Source organism: Petaurus breviceps, unplaced genomic scaffold (assembly GCF_028583685.1).
Source record: "Petaurus breviceps papuanus isolate PSGF00001 unplaced genomic scaffold, PetGlider_PUasm1.0 38, whole genome shotgun sequence".
Lineage (NCBI taxonomy): Eukaryota > Metazoa > Chordata > Mammalia > Diprotodontia > Petauridae > Petaurus > Petaurus breviceps.
The window spans coordinates 35,779,049-35,797,891 of record NW_027186304.1 but is presented as its reverse complement, the minus strand read 5'-3'; the positions used below and the strand labels follow the sequence as shown (position 1 = coordinate 35,797,891).

Below are 18,843 nucleotides of genomic sequence, written 5' to 3'. Positions count from 1 at the left end.
CATACCCAAACAACAATCCTTCCTATAAAATGCCCGACATATTGTCTTCTAGTCTTTTCTGAAATACCCCCAGTAAAGGGGAACCCATACTTTCCCAAAACATTCCATTCTACTTTTAGATAGTTGTAAATATTGGAACTTTTTTCTTCAATTAAGCCCATATGTCTACCTTTTTACAATTCCATCAGCTGCTTCTGATTTCCACTTTGGAAACAGATAAACAGAAACAATAAGTCTGATTCTTCTTTCATGTAACAGATCAATAAAATGAAAGAAGATATATATAATCAATCACTCTATCACAGATTTAGAACTGGCAGAGAACCGATCCTCTCATTTTATGGATGAGGAAACAGAAATAAAAAAAATAATGTGATTTGCCTGAGGTCACAAAGATTTTATAAAAGGCAGAAACAGGATTAGAACTCAGAACATCTGACTCTAGTCCAGCAAGCTTTCTACAATATTACAAACTTGTATCTGATACCACCCTGACCCTGGCAAACCTTATTTAATATGGTCTTCAGCTGTCTTTATTCTGGAAACCAAGTCTCTTTCAATCTACTATCACACTATCCTAAAGTGTTAAAAGTATGCACACAAGTAGAAAAACAGAATTGTTTAAGATGAATCATGGCTTTAAATGTATACAGCACTCTTGTGGAATACTAGCAAGCAAGAGAAGCAGATAAAGTAGCTTTGAAATCAGCAATAACAAATCAGCAAAATCTTTTTGAGTAAAGCTAGATCAACAGAAACTTTAAGATGTAATTTCACAACAAAAGCTACAAATCAAAACCTTCCCATCAAAACAATGAAAAAGAAATTTAAATGATTATGATTCCCTGACCCCATCCAAGATATAACTATAACAAAACCTTAATGGTTTCAAGAGTGCCTTAAAAACAACAACCAATTAACTTTGGGAATTTAAGAGGAAACATAAGCCTGAGGAATGTTTGAAGGTTCAACAAAATCATAATATCATACACTAGATCTGGAAGGGATCCCAGAGGCCATACTGTCCAACTCCCTCATTTTATAGATGAGAAAACTGAGACCAAGGGAAGTGGCTTGTACAATGTCACACAGATGAAATACTGGTATAATCGAGCTCTGAACTCAAGTTGTCTGAGTTTAGAGTCAATACTCTTTCTGGGTTGAGGCAGCCAACCATCAAAACATAATAATCATCAAAAGGAGAAAGAGTATTAATGCAGGCAAAATTTTAGTTTGCTAATTGATTATTTAAACATTACTACTTCAGAGATTAGCTGTGACTTGTTACAAAATTTTCTAAAATAATCTGAATATAAGAATAAATTAAGAGACTTTATGATCATGAATATTAACCCTATAATTACTAAAACTTTATAGACATTCTTTTACAAAGCCAGGTGACAAAGGGTTCAAGGGTTTGTTACTGAAATAATTTAGTAACATGTAGCTTCAAAACTTTATACAACTTATATATGAGAAATTACTTACTGTGTTTTTGGATGGTTCCCACGCTGTATCTACTTTCCCCACATCCTGCATATCTTGAAGCTGGCGAAGTTGTGATAAAGTATGATGTCTCAGAGCTTCATGCAATGGAGTATCCCCATCTTTATCCTGAATATCCAGTTTAGCACCTGCACGAACCAAAAGCTAAAAGGAAGAAAAAAATCTCATTTAGGCAACACAAATTACTGAAGTTTGATACATAATCAAGGATATGTAAAGTCTCATTAAGTGATACAACAAAGCATCAGCACCGTTATATTTTTTAATTTACTCTTATAACTATTATTTTTTATGTTTCTGGGTTCTCACATAATGAGTGATAACATCTGATGATTCAAGTTAATATGTTAACCATATTCACTTAATCCACTGTCTACAAAGACACATTAACAGTACAATTTACAGGTTTTGTTATTTTCATTTTGAAGGGGGTAATCAATGTATGTCAACCATTTCCATTAGGAGAGTAAACAATTTTTAGTTTCATTTGTTATAAGTGCTTGTTATTGATCCAATTTTTTCCTAGTCAATTTCCTCTCAAACAGGTTAAAATATACACGAGGCATAACAGCGATGATCTGCTGCTCCATTAATTCCTGGCATGAAGCTATTTTCTCCAAAATGATGTAGTCACTCTCACTGAATACAAATTCTAAAACCTGTAACAATGACATAATATTACAATATAGATAGAAAATTGTGTACGTATTTTGAAAGTTATATCAGATGTCAATTTTGTACATTTCAACAGATAGGTAGCTATTATATGTATCCCATGGAGGATTATAGGCTTATATTTAAGATTTTTATGGACAGGTTTAGTGAAATCTATTTTTTCTTAATGCTTTTTTTTTTCCCTAAACCATCCCAATTGTGGTTTCAGAAACACAAAAAGAATAGTAGATATGAGACTTCAGGTATACTGTCCTGTAATCAGAATTGGTCTTTACAGAAAACCTTTACAGAAATAAAGAAAGACCTAAATAAATAACCGGAGAAAGCAGTTTCAGTTGCATGATGAAGTCAAATTGCAAAGTGTTTAGAAAAAGTCGAAATGGAAGCATTAAGTATAGAAAGACTTTTCTAGGGCTTGACTGAGAAAGGGAGAAAGGATATTAGATGACAGGTAGCAGGGACATTAAGATCTAGCAAGACATATGGGTCAATTGTAAAAAGGACATCATAGGCAGAGGCACTTTCACACTAATATTCTAATTAGAACACTGGGGGTCTATTTGGTCTGTGCTTCTAAATATTTGGTACTTTGCCCTGTGTTGGAGTGAACAAATTCTTGTTCCTTGCTTCCAATTGTGATAAAGCTCACTTTCTGAAGTGAAAAATCTCTCTACCATAACTTTTCCCCCACATGGTTGTTCTTATCCATTTCACCCCTAACCTTTGTTAACCTTAAAATGACACAAATGTCTGGTAATTATTTTTCTCTCACGTCTGGTATCCTAGTTCTATACTGTTAAACAACTCCTTCATCCTTTTACAACAGTTCCAATGTCTGAAACTCAGAGAAACCTGACCTTTTCTGGAAGACAATTAAAACTCATCCTTTGCCATCTTCAACCAACTCCTTTCATAACCAGCAACACACAAGGTCAGGGAATACAGCATCCTTATTGGTTCCCACTGCTATAATCCTTTAATCAGTTCTATTTGAACTTCACCCCACTTGTTTGCATTACCCGGTCCAGATTCTTATGAATGACCTCAGCGATGAGGACAACCAGGCTTCCAGTGGATTTGCACCTGAAAACTTCCTGTATGTCCTGTGCCCACGCCCTCTCTCATGAGGATATAAATTCCTTGAGAGCAGGGATTGTCTTTCTATTTGTATTCCCAGTGATTAATACAGTCCTTTGCACGTAGTAAGTGATTAATAAATGTTTTAGGGTTTTTTTTTTCATTTATCTCACTTTACTGGGAAAATTAGAGCCATGCTGTGAGTTCCTTCAGAATAAAGATTAAGTGTGTGTGTGTGTGTGTGTGTGTGTGTGTGTGTGTGAACACACACACAAGTGATCAACGTGGGAATGTTTTGCTTGACTATGCTTGTTTGTAACAAGTGTCTTATTTTTCTTGCTTTTTCAATGTGGGGTGGGAATGGAAGAGGAAGAATACAGTTATAAAAATAAAATAAAATTTTATGACCACCCCCTCCACATGACCCTAACATTCCTTCAACCTACTGTTCTCTATTTCACCTCTATTTCAATGCTAAACTCTTAGAGAATAGCCTACACTTTTATACACTCTTCATTATTCAACCCCTTGCAATCAGGTTTTCCACCCCCTCACTCCCTAATACCATACTATTAAAACATCTCTCAAAGGTTGTCAATCTACCTCTTCACTGCTACCTGCAATGACCTCTTCTTAGTCCCCATCCTCCTTGACCTTTCTGTAGATTTCAGCATTGCTGATAACCTCTTCCCCAATGGATACCTCAGCTTCAGTGACAACTCCTTTTTCAGTAACCTTTGCTGACTCATAGTTCATCTCCTGACCTTTGTGGTTCCCCTTGGTCAAGGTTTCATTATAGAGCATCTTTTCTTCTCTCTCCCCCATTCTATGAGTTCAAATATCACCTCTACAGAGAAGGGCCTAGGATAGTGTAATAGAAAGCAAAACTTACACCAATAAAACCATGGGCTCAAACTATCTCTAAAACTTATTAAATAAGTTCTAAGGGGTATCATCAACCCTATCCCTCCTTTTTAGGATGAAATGAGATAATAAATATAAAGAACCTTGCAATCATAACAAAACATGTCAGGTATTACCATTATTATTGATATTAAAATTTCCAGATTTATATATTCAGTCCTGAATCTCTCACCCAAATTCTAACTGATACTTAATAAGTATTTGTTCCCCTCCTCTTCTCTCATCACCCACACCAGCATTTCAAAATGTTTAAAATGGAAATAATAATCTTTCCCCCTAAACTCACCTCCTCTTTCCAACTTCCCTAATCTGTTAAGAGTACCACTATTGTCAGAGGCACCCAGGTTTAAAACTTCTGAGTCATCCTTGCCTCTTCTCTCTCCCAACCCCTTCACCGCACTGCTTGCCGTCACCTCCATTCTGCTTTTTACAATCTCTTTCACAGACATCCTCTTCAGTTCACTCTTGTACAGGTACTATCCTACCACCTCATGCCTATATGTTCCTGATTGGTCTCCTGGTCCTCACTATCTCCCTTTTTCCAACATACCTTCACACAATTGCTGAAATAATCTTTTCCTAAAGCACAGGTCTATCTTGCTCTCCTGCTTAGAAATGTTCTATATTGCTTCTAGGATAAAATACAAAACCTTTATTTAAACTTGGCATTTAAGGCTTGCCAAACTTACCTAACATTTATCTCTGGTCTATCTTTCTAGTCTTATGTCACTTTTATTTCCTTTCAAGCCTTCAAAATTCTAGCTAAAGTGGACTGTTTGCTCTCCTCCCTGCCCCCATCCACTCCCACATCTACGCATACAAAGCAAACATCAACCATGAATATAACATACTCTGTTCTGATCTCTGCCTTTTAGAAGCCTTATTTTCCGCCAAGTTTTTGCACAAGTAGCCTTCTTCACTGTAGCTTTCCTTGATCCTCAAACCTGGAAGTGTTCTCTCCCTCAAGCATTCCTACAGCAATGGATCTGGATCTTCCTTCAGTCCCTAGTTTATATTTTAGGAATACACAATATTTTCTTAATCCCTGAAGTAATACCCCTTCCCCACCTTTTACTGTCCTTAGGTACCTTGAAACTTCAATTCAGAGAATCTTCCTTGAATGCCCCAGCTGAAACTATTCCCAAATATTGCCCCAAATATTCCTGGAAGCCTCAGCTTGAATCTCTCCTTTGTCTTTATCATATCCTTTTTTAAAAATTACATTTAAAGAAGTACATCTCACCTGATTGAAATCCTTATTGATAAGGACTACATGTCATTTTTATTTTCATATACCCAGGTCCTAAATCAATGGGTGCACAAAGCAGACATTTAACAAGGGTGTGGTAAATTTCTTAGGGAAAAAGGAAAGAAAAGCACTTGTTAAAAATAAGCAACCTGGAGTCAAGATGGTGGAGTAGAAACAGGACCTCCACTCCGGCTCCGGCTCCCACCCCCTACCCCCTCCAATTCATGTAAAAGGTGACTCTGAACAAACTCTGAAGCTACAGAACCCACAAAATGACACAGAGAAGCTAACCTCCCACTGAGGACATCCAGGGAGGCCAGGAGCAAGGAGACAGCAAAGAGCTCTGGGAACCAACCCCGACCCCCCACAAGCCAAGGTTTAAGCACCAGGGCGGGGCTGACCACCCACTGGCTGGAGGGACTTCATTTCACCAGCAGCTGGGGCGGTTTCCAGAATTATCAACCCATAGATGATAAGGACACAATGAGAGGTCAGTGCAGTGTGGACTTTGGGATCCAAGAGTTGGGATCCAATAGTTAGGCGCGAAGTCGCTGAGGAGCTAGGGCCACGTAGCTGCCACCACATGGTAGCTTCAGCTCCTGGTCTGCAGTTTGTAAGGGGACCAAGCAACCAACCAGTCTCAGGAGTAATTGCTCTTGCTTTAACCTGCTTGGATCTGGATTGCAGTCTAGGGTGGATGCCCTGGGGTGTGGCAGAGTGTGTAGAGGCTTCAGCGAGGGCACCCAACTAATACCTTTGGCAGCTGAAAAAACCCCAGCATTTGGGACGAAGTTCCCCTTTCTGGTAGCAGAGTCCTACTGTGGCAAAAAGCCCAAAAGTCAAATAATTGAGTGGCAACATAAGCAAATGAGGGAAGCAAAGCAAACAAAGCAACCCAACTTTACACTTCTATTTTGGAGAAAAAAAGGATCCAAGCATGGAACAGCAGGAAGCCAGTGAAGTCAGAACTCCTGAACCAAAAGCTTCCAAAAAAAAAAAAATACAAGCTGGTTACAGGCCACAGAAGACCTTAAGAAGGATTCTGAAAATCAAATGAGAGAAGTAGAGGAAAAATTGGGAGAAATGAGAACGATGAAAGAAAATTATGATTTGAGAGTCAACAACATGACTGAAGAAAAGAACACCTTAAAAAATAGACTAACTAAAATGACAAAAGAGGCTCAAAAGGCCAATGAGGACAAGAATGCCTTAAAAAGCTGTATCTGCCAGATGGAAAAAGAATCTCAAAAGCTCACTGAAGAGAACAAATGGAAGCTAGGGACTTTATGAGAAATCAAGATACTATTAAACAGGTCCAAACAAATGAAAAAAATAGAAGGCAATGTGAAATATCTCATTGGCAAAACCACTGACCTGGAAAATAGATCCAGGAGAGATAATTTAAAAATTACTGGACTACCTGAAAGCCATGATCAAAAAAAGAACCTAGAAATCATCCTCCAAGAAATTCTCAAGGAAAATTTCCCTGATATTTTAGAACCAGAGGGCAAAATAGAGGTTGAAATAATCCACTGATGACCTCCTGAAAAAGATCCCCAAAAAGAAAACTCCTAGGAATATTATAGCCAGGCTCCGGAGTTCCCAGATCAAGGAGGAAATATTACAAGCAGCCAGGAAGAAACAATTTGAATATTGTGGAAACACAATCAGGATAACCCAGGATCTGGCACCTTCTACACTGAGGGATTGAAGGGCTTGGAATAGGATATTCTGGAGGTCAAAGGAGCTGGGATTAAAACCAAGAATCACCTACCCAGCAAAACTGAGTATTATGTTTCAGGGGAAAATATGGTCACTCAGTGGAATAGGGAACTTTCAAGCATTCTTGATGAAAAAACCAGAGTTGAATAGAAAATTTGACATTCATATACAAGAAGCAAGAGAAGCATGAGAAGGCAGAGAAAAGAAATCATAAGGAACTTATCAAAGTTGAACTATTTACATCCCTACATGGAAAAATGATAATTGTAACTTATTAAACTTTTCTCAGTACGAGAATAATTGAAGGGAATAGAAATGTGTATACATACACACATATGTCTATATAGGAGTATATATATATATATACATATATACGCTATATGGGCATATAAATACATATGTGAATGTGTAATATATGTGTACAGGTATATATAGAGAGCACAGGGCAAATTTAATAGGAAGGGATGGTACTTCAAAGGTAATATTAAGAGGTGAGAGAGGAAGATGAGAGGAGATGGGGAGAGACAGAATGGGGCAAACTGTCTCATATAGAAGAGGCAAGGGAAAATGGTTACAATGGAAGGGAAGAACAGGAAGGCAAAAGGGAATGGGTCAACCTTATTCTCATTGAATTTGGCTTAGGGAGGGAATGACATACACACTAAATAGGGTATCTCACCCTACAAGAGAGTGGGGGGAAGGGAATGAGGGGGGGATGATGGAAGGGAGGACAGGCTGGGGGGAGGGAAGTTGGAAGCACCTGCTTTTGAAAAGGGACAGGATCAAAGTAGAGAACAGAACAAGTGGGAGGTGGGATAGGAGGGAAGGAAATATAGTCAGTCTTTTGCAATATATTGAAATGTTTTGCATAGCTACATATGTACAACCTATACTGAATTGCTTATCTTCCCAGTAACGGTGGGTGACAAGGGAGGAAGGGAATGAATCTGGAATTCAAAGTTTTAAAATCAAATGTTTAAAAAAAGAGTGTATACGTGTATGTATACACACACACATATATAGTATTATTATTAATTTTTTTTTGCTTTTTGGAGGACAATTGGGGTTAAGTGACTTGTCCAAGGTCACACGGCTAGTTTTGTGTCTGAGGCCAGATCTGACCTCAGGTCCTCCTGACTTCAGGGCCGGTGCTCTATTCACTGCGCCACCTAGCCGCCCCTTATATATACTATTATTAATATTATTTTACATGTAACTGGGAAATAAGAAATACAGGCAACTGGGGCATAGAGATCCACCGTGCCCTACTGGAAAGTTGGAGGAGGTATGGGAGAAGATATGGGAGAGAGAAGAGGGGATATTTTGGGGTGGTGGGTAGGGGTAAAATGGGGAGAAAATTTATAACTCAAAATATTGCAGAAATGAATGATGTAAACTAGAAGTTAATAAAGCAACTGATTTAAAAAAAATAAGCAACCTAAAAACCTTACTGAGGTATATATTTTAGGAGATAATCTATTTAATCATTTCATTACTAGAGTGACTAAATTACTGAAACATAAACTTTTTAGTATTTTAATATTTGCAATAGTAGATATATAAGACCAAAGATGTAAAGTATGGTCAAATCTCTATTATAATCTGCCACCCTCCAAATTAAAATTACTTTCTATGCTAAAGTGGAATTACTCTTGGTTGCCATATTTGCCCAATAGCCAGGATATCAAGTGTTGGTTAAGGTGATTTCCAGGAGTTTTTGTGAAATCCTCACTGTGTATTCATCATATTTTCCTATGTTCACCCTTGAACTAACATCACTGATAATTCAAGATGATTTAATTTTTAATGTGTTACTAAATTCTTTTTATTTTTTTCAAATTCTTTATTAACCTTTATTAACTTTATTAATACATCATTCATTTCTGCCAGATTTTAAGTTACAAATTTTCTCCCCGTTTTTCCCCTATCCACCACCCCAAAATAGCAGTCCCACAGGATATCCCTTCCTCCAATCTGCTCTCTCCCATATTTTCTTCCATACCCCTTTCAACTTTTCCAGTGGATCTCTATACCCCAGTGCCTGTATATCTTATTTCCCAATTACATGTAAAACAGTATTAATAATATATATGTATATATTTGTGTATTTGGTTTTAAAACTTTGAATTCCAGATTCATTCCCTTCCTCCCTTGTCTCCCACCCTTATTGGGAAGATAAGCAGTTCAGTATAGGTTGTACATGTGTGGCTAATGCAAAACAATAACATAGTAGATATATTGTGAAAGATTGACCATATTTCCCTCCCTCCTATCCTACCTCCCACTTTTTCTATTCTCTACTTTGATTCCATCCCTTTTCAAAAGTGGGTGTTCCCAACTTCCCTCTCCGCCAGCTTGCCCTCCCTTCCATTATTCCCCCTCTCATCCCCTTCCCCCCCTACTCTCCTAGAGGGTGAGATACCCTATTTAGTGTGTATTTCATTCCCTCCTCAAGCCAAATTCAATGGGAATAAGGTAGACCCATTCCCTTTTGCATTCCTATTCTTCCCCTCCATTGTAACCATTTTCTCTTGCCTCTTCTATATGAGATAGTTTACCCCATTCTGTCTATATATGTGTCTATATATATTTCTATTCCCTTCAACTTCTGAGAAAAGTTTCATCAGTTACAATTATTGTTTTTCCCGTGTAGGAATGTTAATAGTTCAACTTTGATATGTTCCTTATGATTACTTTTCCCTGTTTACCTTCTCATGCTTCTCTTGCTTCTTGTATCTGAATGTCAAATTTTCTATTCAATTCTGGTTTTTTCATCAAGAATGCTTGAAAGTCCTCTATTCCACTGAATGACAATATTTTCCCCTGAAACATGATACTCAGTTTTGCTGGGTAGGTGGCTCTTGGTTTTAATCCCAGCTCCTCTGATGTCCAGAATATCCTATTACAAGCCCTTCGATCCCTCAGAGTAGAAGCTGCCAGATCCTGGGTTATCCTGATTGTGTTTCCACAATATTCAAATTGTTTCTTCCTGGATGCTTGTAATATTCTCTCCTTAATCTGGGAATTCCAGAACCTGGCTATAATATTCCTAGGAGTTTTCTTTTGGGAATCTTTTTCAGGGGGTGATCGGTGGATTCTTTCAAACTATTTTGCCGTCTGGTTCTAAAACATCAGGGAAGTTTTCTTTAAGAACTTCCTGCAGGATGATTTCTAGGTTCTTACTTTGATCATGGCTTTCAGGTAGTCCGATAATTTTTAAATTATCTCTTCTGGATCTATTTTCCAGGTCATTGGTTTTTCCCATGAGATATTTCACATTGCCTTCTATTCTTTTATTTGTTTGGATCTGTTTAATAGCATCTTGATTTCTCATAAAGTCATTAGCCTCCATTTGCTCCAGTCTAATTCTGAAGCAATGATATTCCTCATTGAGCTTTTGAGATTCTTTTTCCATCTGGCAAATTTGTTTTTTTAAGGCATTCTTCTCCTCCTTGCCTTTTTGAGCCTCTTTTGCCATTTGAGTTAGTCTATTTTTTAAAGTATGATTTTCCTCAGTCAGGCTGATGACTCACATTTTGTAATTTTCTTGCATTGTTCTCATTTCTCTTCCCAATTTTTCCTCCACTTCTCATCTGCTTCTTAAGGTCCTCTATGGCCTGTAACCAGCTCGTATTTTCCTTAGAAGCTTGTGGTGCATGAGTTCTGACTTCACTGTCTTCCTCTTGTTCCATGCTTTGCTCCTTTTTGTCCCCAAAATAGGAGTCTAATGTTGGAATCTTCTGTCTGCTTTGTTTCCTTTGCCTGGTCATGTCGCCCCTCAGTCACTTGACCCCTGGGCTTTTTGCCACAGTAGGACTCTGCCACCAGACAGGGGAGCTTTCGTCCCAAATGCTGGGGTTTTCTCAGCTGCCGGAGGTATTAGATGGGTGCCCTCTCTGAGGCCTCCACATGCTCTGGCAAGCTGGACACACACCCCAGGACCTCCACCCTAGACTGCAATCCAGATCCAAGAAGTTTAAAGGAAGAGCGATTACCCCTCAGAGTGGTGCTTCGTCTCCCTATACTCTTCAGGCCAGGTGCTGAAGCTGCCACGTGGTGCTGGCTGGCTGTGTCTCGCCCCAGGGGCAAAAGCCACACACTCCCACTTACTGGTCCCAAAGTCCAGACTGCACTGACCTCTCACTTTGTCCTTCGCATCTATGTGTTGATAAATCTGGAAACGGCCACAGCTGCTGCTGATCTGGAGTCCATCCGGCCAGCGGCTGGTCAGGCCTGCCCTGGGGTTAAAACCTCAGCATGGTGGCTGATTCCTGCCAGCCTGTCCTCAGCAGGAGGTTAGCTTCTCTGTGTCATTTTGTGGGTTCTGCAGCTCCAAAGTTTGTTTAGAGTCCCCTTTTACATGGATCGGGGAAGGTGGAAGCCGGAGCCCAGCAGAGGTCCTGCTTCTACTCTGCTATCTTGACTCCCTGTTACTGAATTCTTTATAAAATTTCATTACTTCTTCAGTCTTTGCAAAATATGTTAGCACATAAATATTATTATTTTCATGGTGATATTTTTTAAATGCTCATTATAAGCACTGACAAATAAGATAACCAACTGTTTTATGAATTATTTTTTCTTGCCCTAGGGCACACAATAATATTGATTCCACCAACTTTTTTATTAGCTTCTTCTAGGAAGATATGAACTATCCTTCAATTTAAAAGCAGCTTCTTTTTGTCTTGACATCAAATGTAGTGAGAACAATGACATTGCTAAGATTTGACTTCTCTAGTACTGTGTTTACCCAATGGACAAGAATCTCATATCTGGAATAGTAAAATCTAAGTTAATGTTTCTTTTAGACTCTCTACAAATTACATGATTAATTACTCTTTGTCCCCTCTTCCACTACATGAATACCATTCGGTAAAATAGAACACACAAAACAAATAATCCATTTTAGTTTTTTTCTTTGCTTCATGGATTGCCATTAATGAATTTTATCACCTAATGGTCAATTTCCAAGACATAAGACTCTCTGAACTTAACTAGAATAGTCCCTAAAGACATTCATTTATTGCCAGGACCTGACAGAATGTGACATACATTGGCAGAGCTTCCAATAACCCAGAGCTCCCTCTACACCACAGTGGGACATTAGAGTAAAAAACAAGAAAGTTCAGAGAGAGACCCAATTAAGACCTTTTGCTGATCCCCATAAGCTAGTCCTCCTGACACAAAAATCACCCTGTATTTTATATTCTGCATTCACATCCTCTGAAAGAAGATATGCTCAGTGAATGCCAGTACCATTTCATTTTCTGCTATCTATCCTCAGGACCTAGCACAATGTCCAGCACATAAAAAAGATAATAAATGCTCATCAATTAATTGATCCTTAACCATTTAAGGGTTAAACTGGAAAGACTACAAAAAACAGAAAAGTTATGTCAAGATTACTATGCCAAAATAAATTCACTATCAAAGATAACAGAAGCACCAAATTTAGACTCTGACATCAGTTCCCCAGTGTAATTAATGGCATGCAAAGTAGTACTTTGTTCCTTGTTTCAGTTATGGTAAAGGAAAGCGAGGTAGTACTTGGCTCCTTGTTTCAGTTATTCAAGTACTTTTGAGCCTCACCTGCGATTACAGCAAGTCTTTCTTGGAAAAAGCATACTTGTGTTGCCCTTTAATAGGCCTAAAGGAGTTTGGAGACTTTCTCTGCCTTTAATAGGCCTCATGTCATTACATGGAGCCCATGGTGGGAGGAACTTGTTGAAAGAGTGGAACAGGAAGGGCAGAAAAGGAAGGAGCAGAGTATGTAAAAGCTCAAGCACAAGCTGGGGCCAGGCAGAACTAACAGAGAGAATGTTTGTGATGTTGGCACTCTGTTGTTCTATGTTGGTGTTACTTTTGTCAGACAAAAGCACTCTGTTGAATTGTGTTACTCTGTAACATTTTACATAACATATTACATCTGTAACATCTGAAGCATTTTATCTGTTGATTGTTTTACCTTGTCAGACAGAAGCATTTTTGTCTGTTGAATTGTGTTACTTTGTCAGACAAAAGCACTCTGTTGATTTGTGTTTATTTCTCAGACAGAAAGTAAATTTCGATGATAATGCCAGCAATATGTATGAATATTATTCAAACTCTGTTAAGTTTAATTTGTGTAAATATTGTTGTGGTTCTGTTAAGCTTTGCTTTTCTAGAAACAGAAACTGCAAAGACCTTGGGGTAGAGAAGTCCCCAGAGAGCTGCCCACCTGTGAATTCAGGCAACAGTCCTATGAATCCAGGCAAGTGCTGGGAATGTGGAAAAGGAGCCATGCAGTCTGCAAGTCTGCCTTGAGTTAAGATGAAAGGAGACTTTACTTGGGTATTCAGGGCCAACTGATGATACTGTAACTTAATGTGACCTAGGGGTAGATAGTCTTTATACTTTCCGCTACCCCTTAAGGATGACTGATAAGGATGATTAGAAACGAGCCTCCAATCAAGATGAAAGAAGACTTTAGATGGATACTTTTTATTGATTGAGGAGATTGTGACTTACTGAATGATATGTTTTATTTAAGACTACGTGGCCACCTTAGTAATAAGCTGTTATGCTATGCTGTTGTGAATGTTGTGTTTTAGTTTCTAGAATGTTTTGCTTTAGTTTATTGCTGAGTAAATAGAGAGTCATTATACTATTCAAGATTAAATCCTTAAAGTAATTCACAGAAGCAGTCCTCAGGAGAGCTGCTTGTGATTGGCTATATGAGGTGCTATATGAGGAAGTACAACTGACATTAAAGAAAACAAAGATAGGAAAAACACTGGCTATAAAACTGAGTATATACAAAGAAAGTCTGTACTAGAAAGCAATACAATTTGGAGTGCATTAGGGAGATTAATCTGAGAGAGATTAAATTAACCATAAGAATGAGGGAGATTAAATTAATCTTGAAAATTTCAAGATAACTGAAAGAGGAAAAAAAATAACACTTGGAAAAATAATTTATTTTATCACTACTGAAAAAGATGATCTGCTGCAATACATATAAGTAATTAAAGGATACGAGCATAGTACTTTTCAAATAAAGGACTGCAAGTTATCAAAAAACCACATGAAAGAATATTGATAATAAGAAAGAACTGCTCATAATGAGAAAAATGAAAACTAAAATAGTAATAGTTAACACTTAAATAGTACCTAGCAATTCCACAAGGTAGGTTCTATTATTATCCTCATTTTACAGATTATAAAGTTGAAGAAGAGAATAATTAAGTGTCTTGTCCAGGATAGACAGTAAGTGGCTAAGGTAGGATGCAAACTCAAACCTACATGCATTTAAAATATTAGCAAAGATGACCCAAAAAGGAAAAATGACAGTTGTCAGCAACAGCTGTGAGAAGACAGGCCCACTGATAGTAGAGCAGTGAAATGTTCCAACTATTCTTGAAAACAGTTTTGGAGTTATACCCCAAAAGTGAATAAACTGCATATCCTTTAACCCAGAAGTAGGGCTATTAAGCATATACCATAAAGAGGTCAAAGACAAAAGGAAAAGGATCCACATGTACAAAATAGGTCTGTAGCAGAGTTTGAAAACCTCCCCTGCTTTGCACTTTGTAGCAAAGAACTAGAAACAAAGTGGGTACCCCCCTCAATTGAGGAATGGCTAAATAAACTGTGATATGTGAATGTATGGGCACCTAGGTGGCACAGTGAATAAAATGCCCAGCCTGGAGTAAGGAATACTCATCTTCCTGAGTTCAAATCTAGCCTCAGACACTTGTTAGCTGTGTGACCCTGAGCAAGTCATCTAACCCTGTTTGCCCCAGCTGCCTCATCTGTAAAATGTGTCAGAGAAGGAAATAGCAAACTACTCCAGTATCTTTGCCAAGAAAACCCCAAAAGGAACACAAAGAACTGGACACAACTAAAAAATCACAGAACAACAACAAAAATATGAATACAAAGCAAAATGACTGCCACATAAGATATGATGAACATGAGTAAAGAATTCAGAAAGACTTGTGTGAGAGAGTGAATCAAGAAGAGAACAATTTATACAATTGACCACAATAATGTAAAGGAAAATGACTAATAGATTTCACAACTCTGATCAATAAAATGATCAACTGAGACTTCAGAGATGATGAAGTATGCCTCCCACCCCCTGGCAGATTGATTAGATGGACAGAATGAGACAATAATTTTCAGAGAATGCCAAAATGATGATCAGACTGCTTGGATATAATTATTTCTTACAAGGAAGTTGGGGAGGGGCTAGAAGTTCAAAACAGAATTTATATTTCCCCAGAATCCATCCCTCCTCTCAACATCCCTATTTCTGCTAAAGCTCACCTAGGCTGGCAACCTATGAGTCACCCACGCCTCTTCCCTTTCTCCTCCCACCCAATCAGCTGTCAAGTGTTGCTGAAGTCTACCTCAGCATCTCCTCTCACATAATTCTATTGATTACAGAGGGTAATAAGAATGGAAATTTGAAGATCCTCCCTGCCCCTTTATAGAGCTAGGGGAGAGTTTGATGATCTCTCCTGCTCTGAAAGTAAACTCTTTCCCCAATAGGCTAAATATAGTCACATGGAGCCAGTGGTGGGAGGAGTTTGCTGAAGGGAAGCAGAGCCCACAGGAAGCTGGTAGTCAGAGCTAGTGAGATGGGGTGGGAGGGAGGTAGAAAGGATGTGCAGGCAAGGAGATAGAGAGGTTTGTGAGTAAATACAGATCTTAGACTGGTTTGTGGGAAGGCTGAAGGCTGCTGTGGCTCTCAGTTGTTATGACTTCTGAATATCTTTGGTACTATGATGGAACTGGCTTACTGGTTTTGGGATTGGCTTTTCTGGTGTCTAAATAAATGCTTCAGTTCTATCCTCTATCTGGAGAGTTTGGCATATTTTGCAATCGAACGTCTTGTGATACTTACAGTCACAGTCTTTTTTGTGATCACGGGCGCTGTAAATATTGCATTGGCTCTACACAGAGCTGCAGAGCCTCTTCATCAGTGAAGGCCCTCATTATCTCTCAATGGACTACTGCAATAGTTTCAAATTTGTTCTTTCTATTTCCATTTGCTCCCCCCCTGCAATCTATTCTTCACAGTACTGCTAAACTAACATTCCTAAAGCATGTCTGATCATATCACAACTTCACTCAAAAAATGATCACTGTCTCCCAACTCTCAGAAAATGCAAAATAATCAGTATGACATTTAAAGTCCTGCTCAGTAACCAGGAGAACAATGTACACAGTTACAGCAATACTGTATGATGACCTATCATGAACTTAGCTATTCTCAGCAATAAAATGATCCAAGATAATTCTACAGAACTTATGATGAAAAGTGCTATCCATTTCCAGAGAAAGAAATGGGAGAGCCTGAATGCAAATCAAAGATATTTTTTCTTTCTTTTTGCTTGAATATGCATATTTTTGTTTATTTTAAATTTTATGTTTACATTCATTTCCACAAGATTTTGAGTCACAAATTTTTTCCCTAACATTCCCCTGCCCACCACCATAAAACAGCGATCCCACTGAATACCCCCTCCTCCAACCCGCTCTCCTATATCTCCGCCCATTGCTCCTTGGACTTTCCAGTAGGGCTAGATGGATCTCCACACCCCAGTGGCTGTATATCTTATTTCCCAGTGCATGTAAAAAATATAATTTTTTTTGAACATTTGCTTTTAAAACTTTGAATTCCAGATTCTTTCCATTCTTCCTTCGTCACCTACCCTTACTGGGAAGATAAGCAATTCAATATAGGTGGTACATGTGTAGTTATGCAAAACATTTCCATAGTGGATATATTGTGAAAGACTAACTATATTTCCTTCTTCCCCACCCCCCACTTGTTCTGTTCTCCATTTTGACCCTGTCCCTTTTCAAAAGTGTGTGCTTCTTACTACCCTCTCCCCCCGCCCAATCTGCCCTCCCTTCTATCATCCCCCCTCTTATCCCCTTCCCCTCTACTTTCCTGTAGGGTAAGATACCCAATTTAGTGTGTATCTTATTCCCTCCTTATCTAAATTCAATGAGAGTAAGGTTGACCCATTCCCTTTTACCTTCCTGTTCTTCCCCTCCATTGTAACAGTTTTTCCTTGCCTCTTTTATATGAGATAATTTACCCCCATTCAGTCACTCCCTATCTCCTCTCATTATATTCCTCTCTCACCTCTTAATTTTATTTTTTAAATAACATCCCTTCCTATTAAATTGATTCTGGGCCCTCTGTCTATATATACCTGTATACATATATACACACACTCACATATGTATTCATACACATATATACCCTCCTATATAGACATATATGTACATATATATGTATACATATATATACACACACACATACACACATATTTCTATTCCCTTCAACTATTCTCATACTGTGAAAAGTTTCATAAGTTAAAATTATTGTTTTTCCATGTAGGAATGCTAATAGTTCAACTTTGACAAGTTCCTTATGATTTCTTTTCCCTGTTTACTTTCTCATGCTTCTCTTGTTTCTTATATTTGAATGTCATATTTTCTATTCAACTCTGTTTTTTTTCATTAAGAATGCTTGGAAGTCCTCTATTCCACTGAATGACCATATTTTCCCCTGAAACAATGATACTTAGTTTTTCTGGGTAGCTGATTCTTGGTTTTAGTCCTAGCTCCTTTGACCTCTGGAATATCATATTCTAAGCCCTTCGATCCCTCAGTGTAGAAGCTGCCAGATCCTGTGTTATCCTGATTGTGTTTCCACAATATTCAAATTATTTCTTCCTGGCTGCTTGTAATATTTTCTCCTTGATCTGGGAACTCCAAAACCTGGCTATAATATTTCGGAGTTTTCTTTTTGGGATCTTTTTCGAAAGGTGATTGGTGGATTCTTTCAACCTCTATTTTGCCCTCTGGTTCTAAAATGTCAGGGAAATTTTCCTTGAGAATTTCTTGGAGGATGATTTCTAGGTTCTTTTTTTGATCATGGCTTTCAGGTAGTCCAATAATTTTTAAATTATCTCTCCTGGATCTATTTTCCAGGTCAGTGGTATTCCCAATGAGATATTTCACATTGCCTTCTATTTCTTCATTTGTTTGGACCTGTTTAATAGTATCTTGATTTCTCATGAAGTCACTAGCTTCCATTTGTTCTCTTCAGTGAGCTTTTGAGATTCTTTTTCCATCTGGGAAATTCAGCTTTTTAAGGCATTCTTCTCCTCATTGGCTTTTTGAGCCTCTTTTGCCATTTCAGTTAGTCTATTTTTTAAGGTGTTATTTTCTTCAGTCAGGTTTTTGACTCTTTATCTTACATCATTCTCATTTCTCATCCCAATTTTTCCTCTACTTCTCTTACTTGGTTTTCAAAATCCTTCTTGAGCTCTTCTATGGCCTGTAAGACCAATTCATATATTTCTTGGAAACTTTTGGTACAGGAGTTCTGACTTCATTGTCTTCCTGCTGTTCCATGATTTGATTCTTTTTTTCCCCCCAAAAAAAGGAATCTAAGGTTTGACTGCTGTGCTTGCTTTGCTTCCTCATGTTTCCACTCAATTACTTGACTTTTGAGCTTTTGGCCCCAGTAGAACTCTGCTTCCAGACAGGAGAGCTTCGTCTCAGATCGCTGGGGTTTTTGTAGCTGCTGGAGCTATTATTGGGTGCCCTCTCAGAAGCCTCTATAAGCTCTGGCACCTGGTCACATACCCCAGGACCTCCAACCAAGTCAGTGATCCAGATCCAAG

General features: G+C 38.2%; 1 protein-coding gene across 2 annotated transcripts in view; it reads right to left on the bottom strand.

Moving 5' to 3' along the window:
- MIB1 (MIB E3 ubiquitin protein ligase 1) overlaps positions 1–18,843 on the bottom strand; it is a 173,627-nt gene that overhangs the window by 36,981 nt on the left and 117,803 nt on the right. For both annotated transcript variants that reach the window (XM_069099761.1, XM_069099760.1), the window contains exon 15: positions 1,489–1,650. In XM_069099761.1, the coding sequence (XP_068955862.1) occupies positions 1,489–1,650 (162 nt within the window). The remainder of the gene's footprint in view (positions 1–1,488; positions 1,651–18,843) is intronic.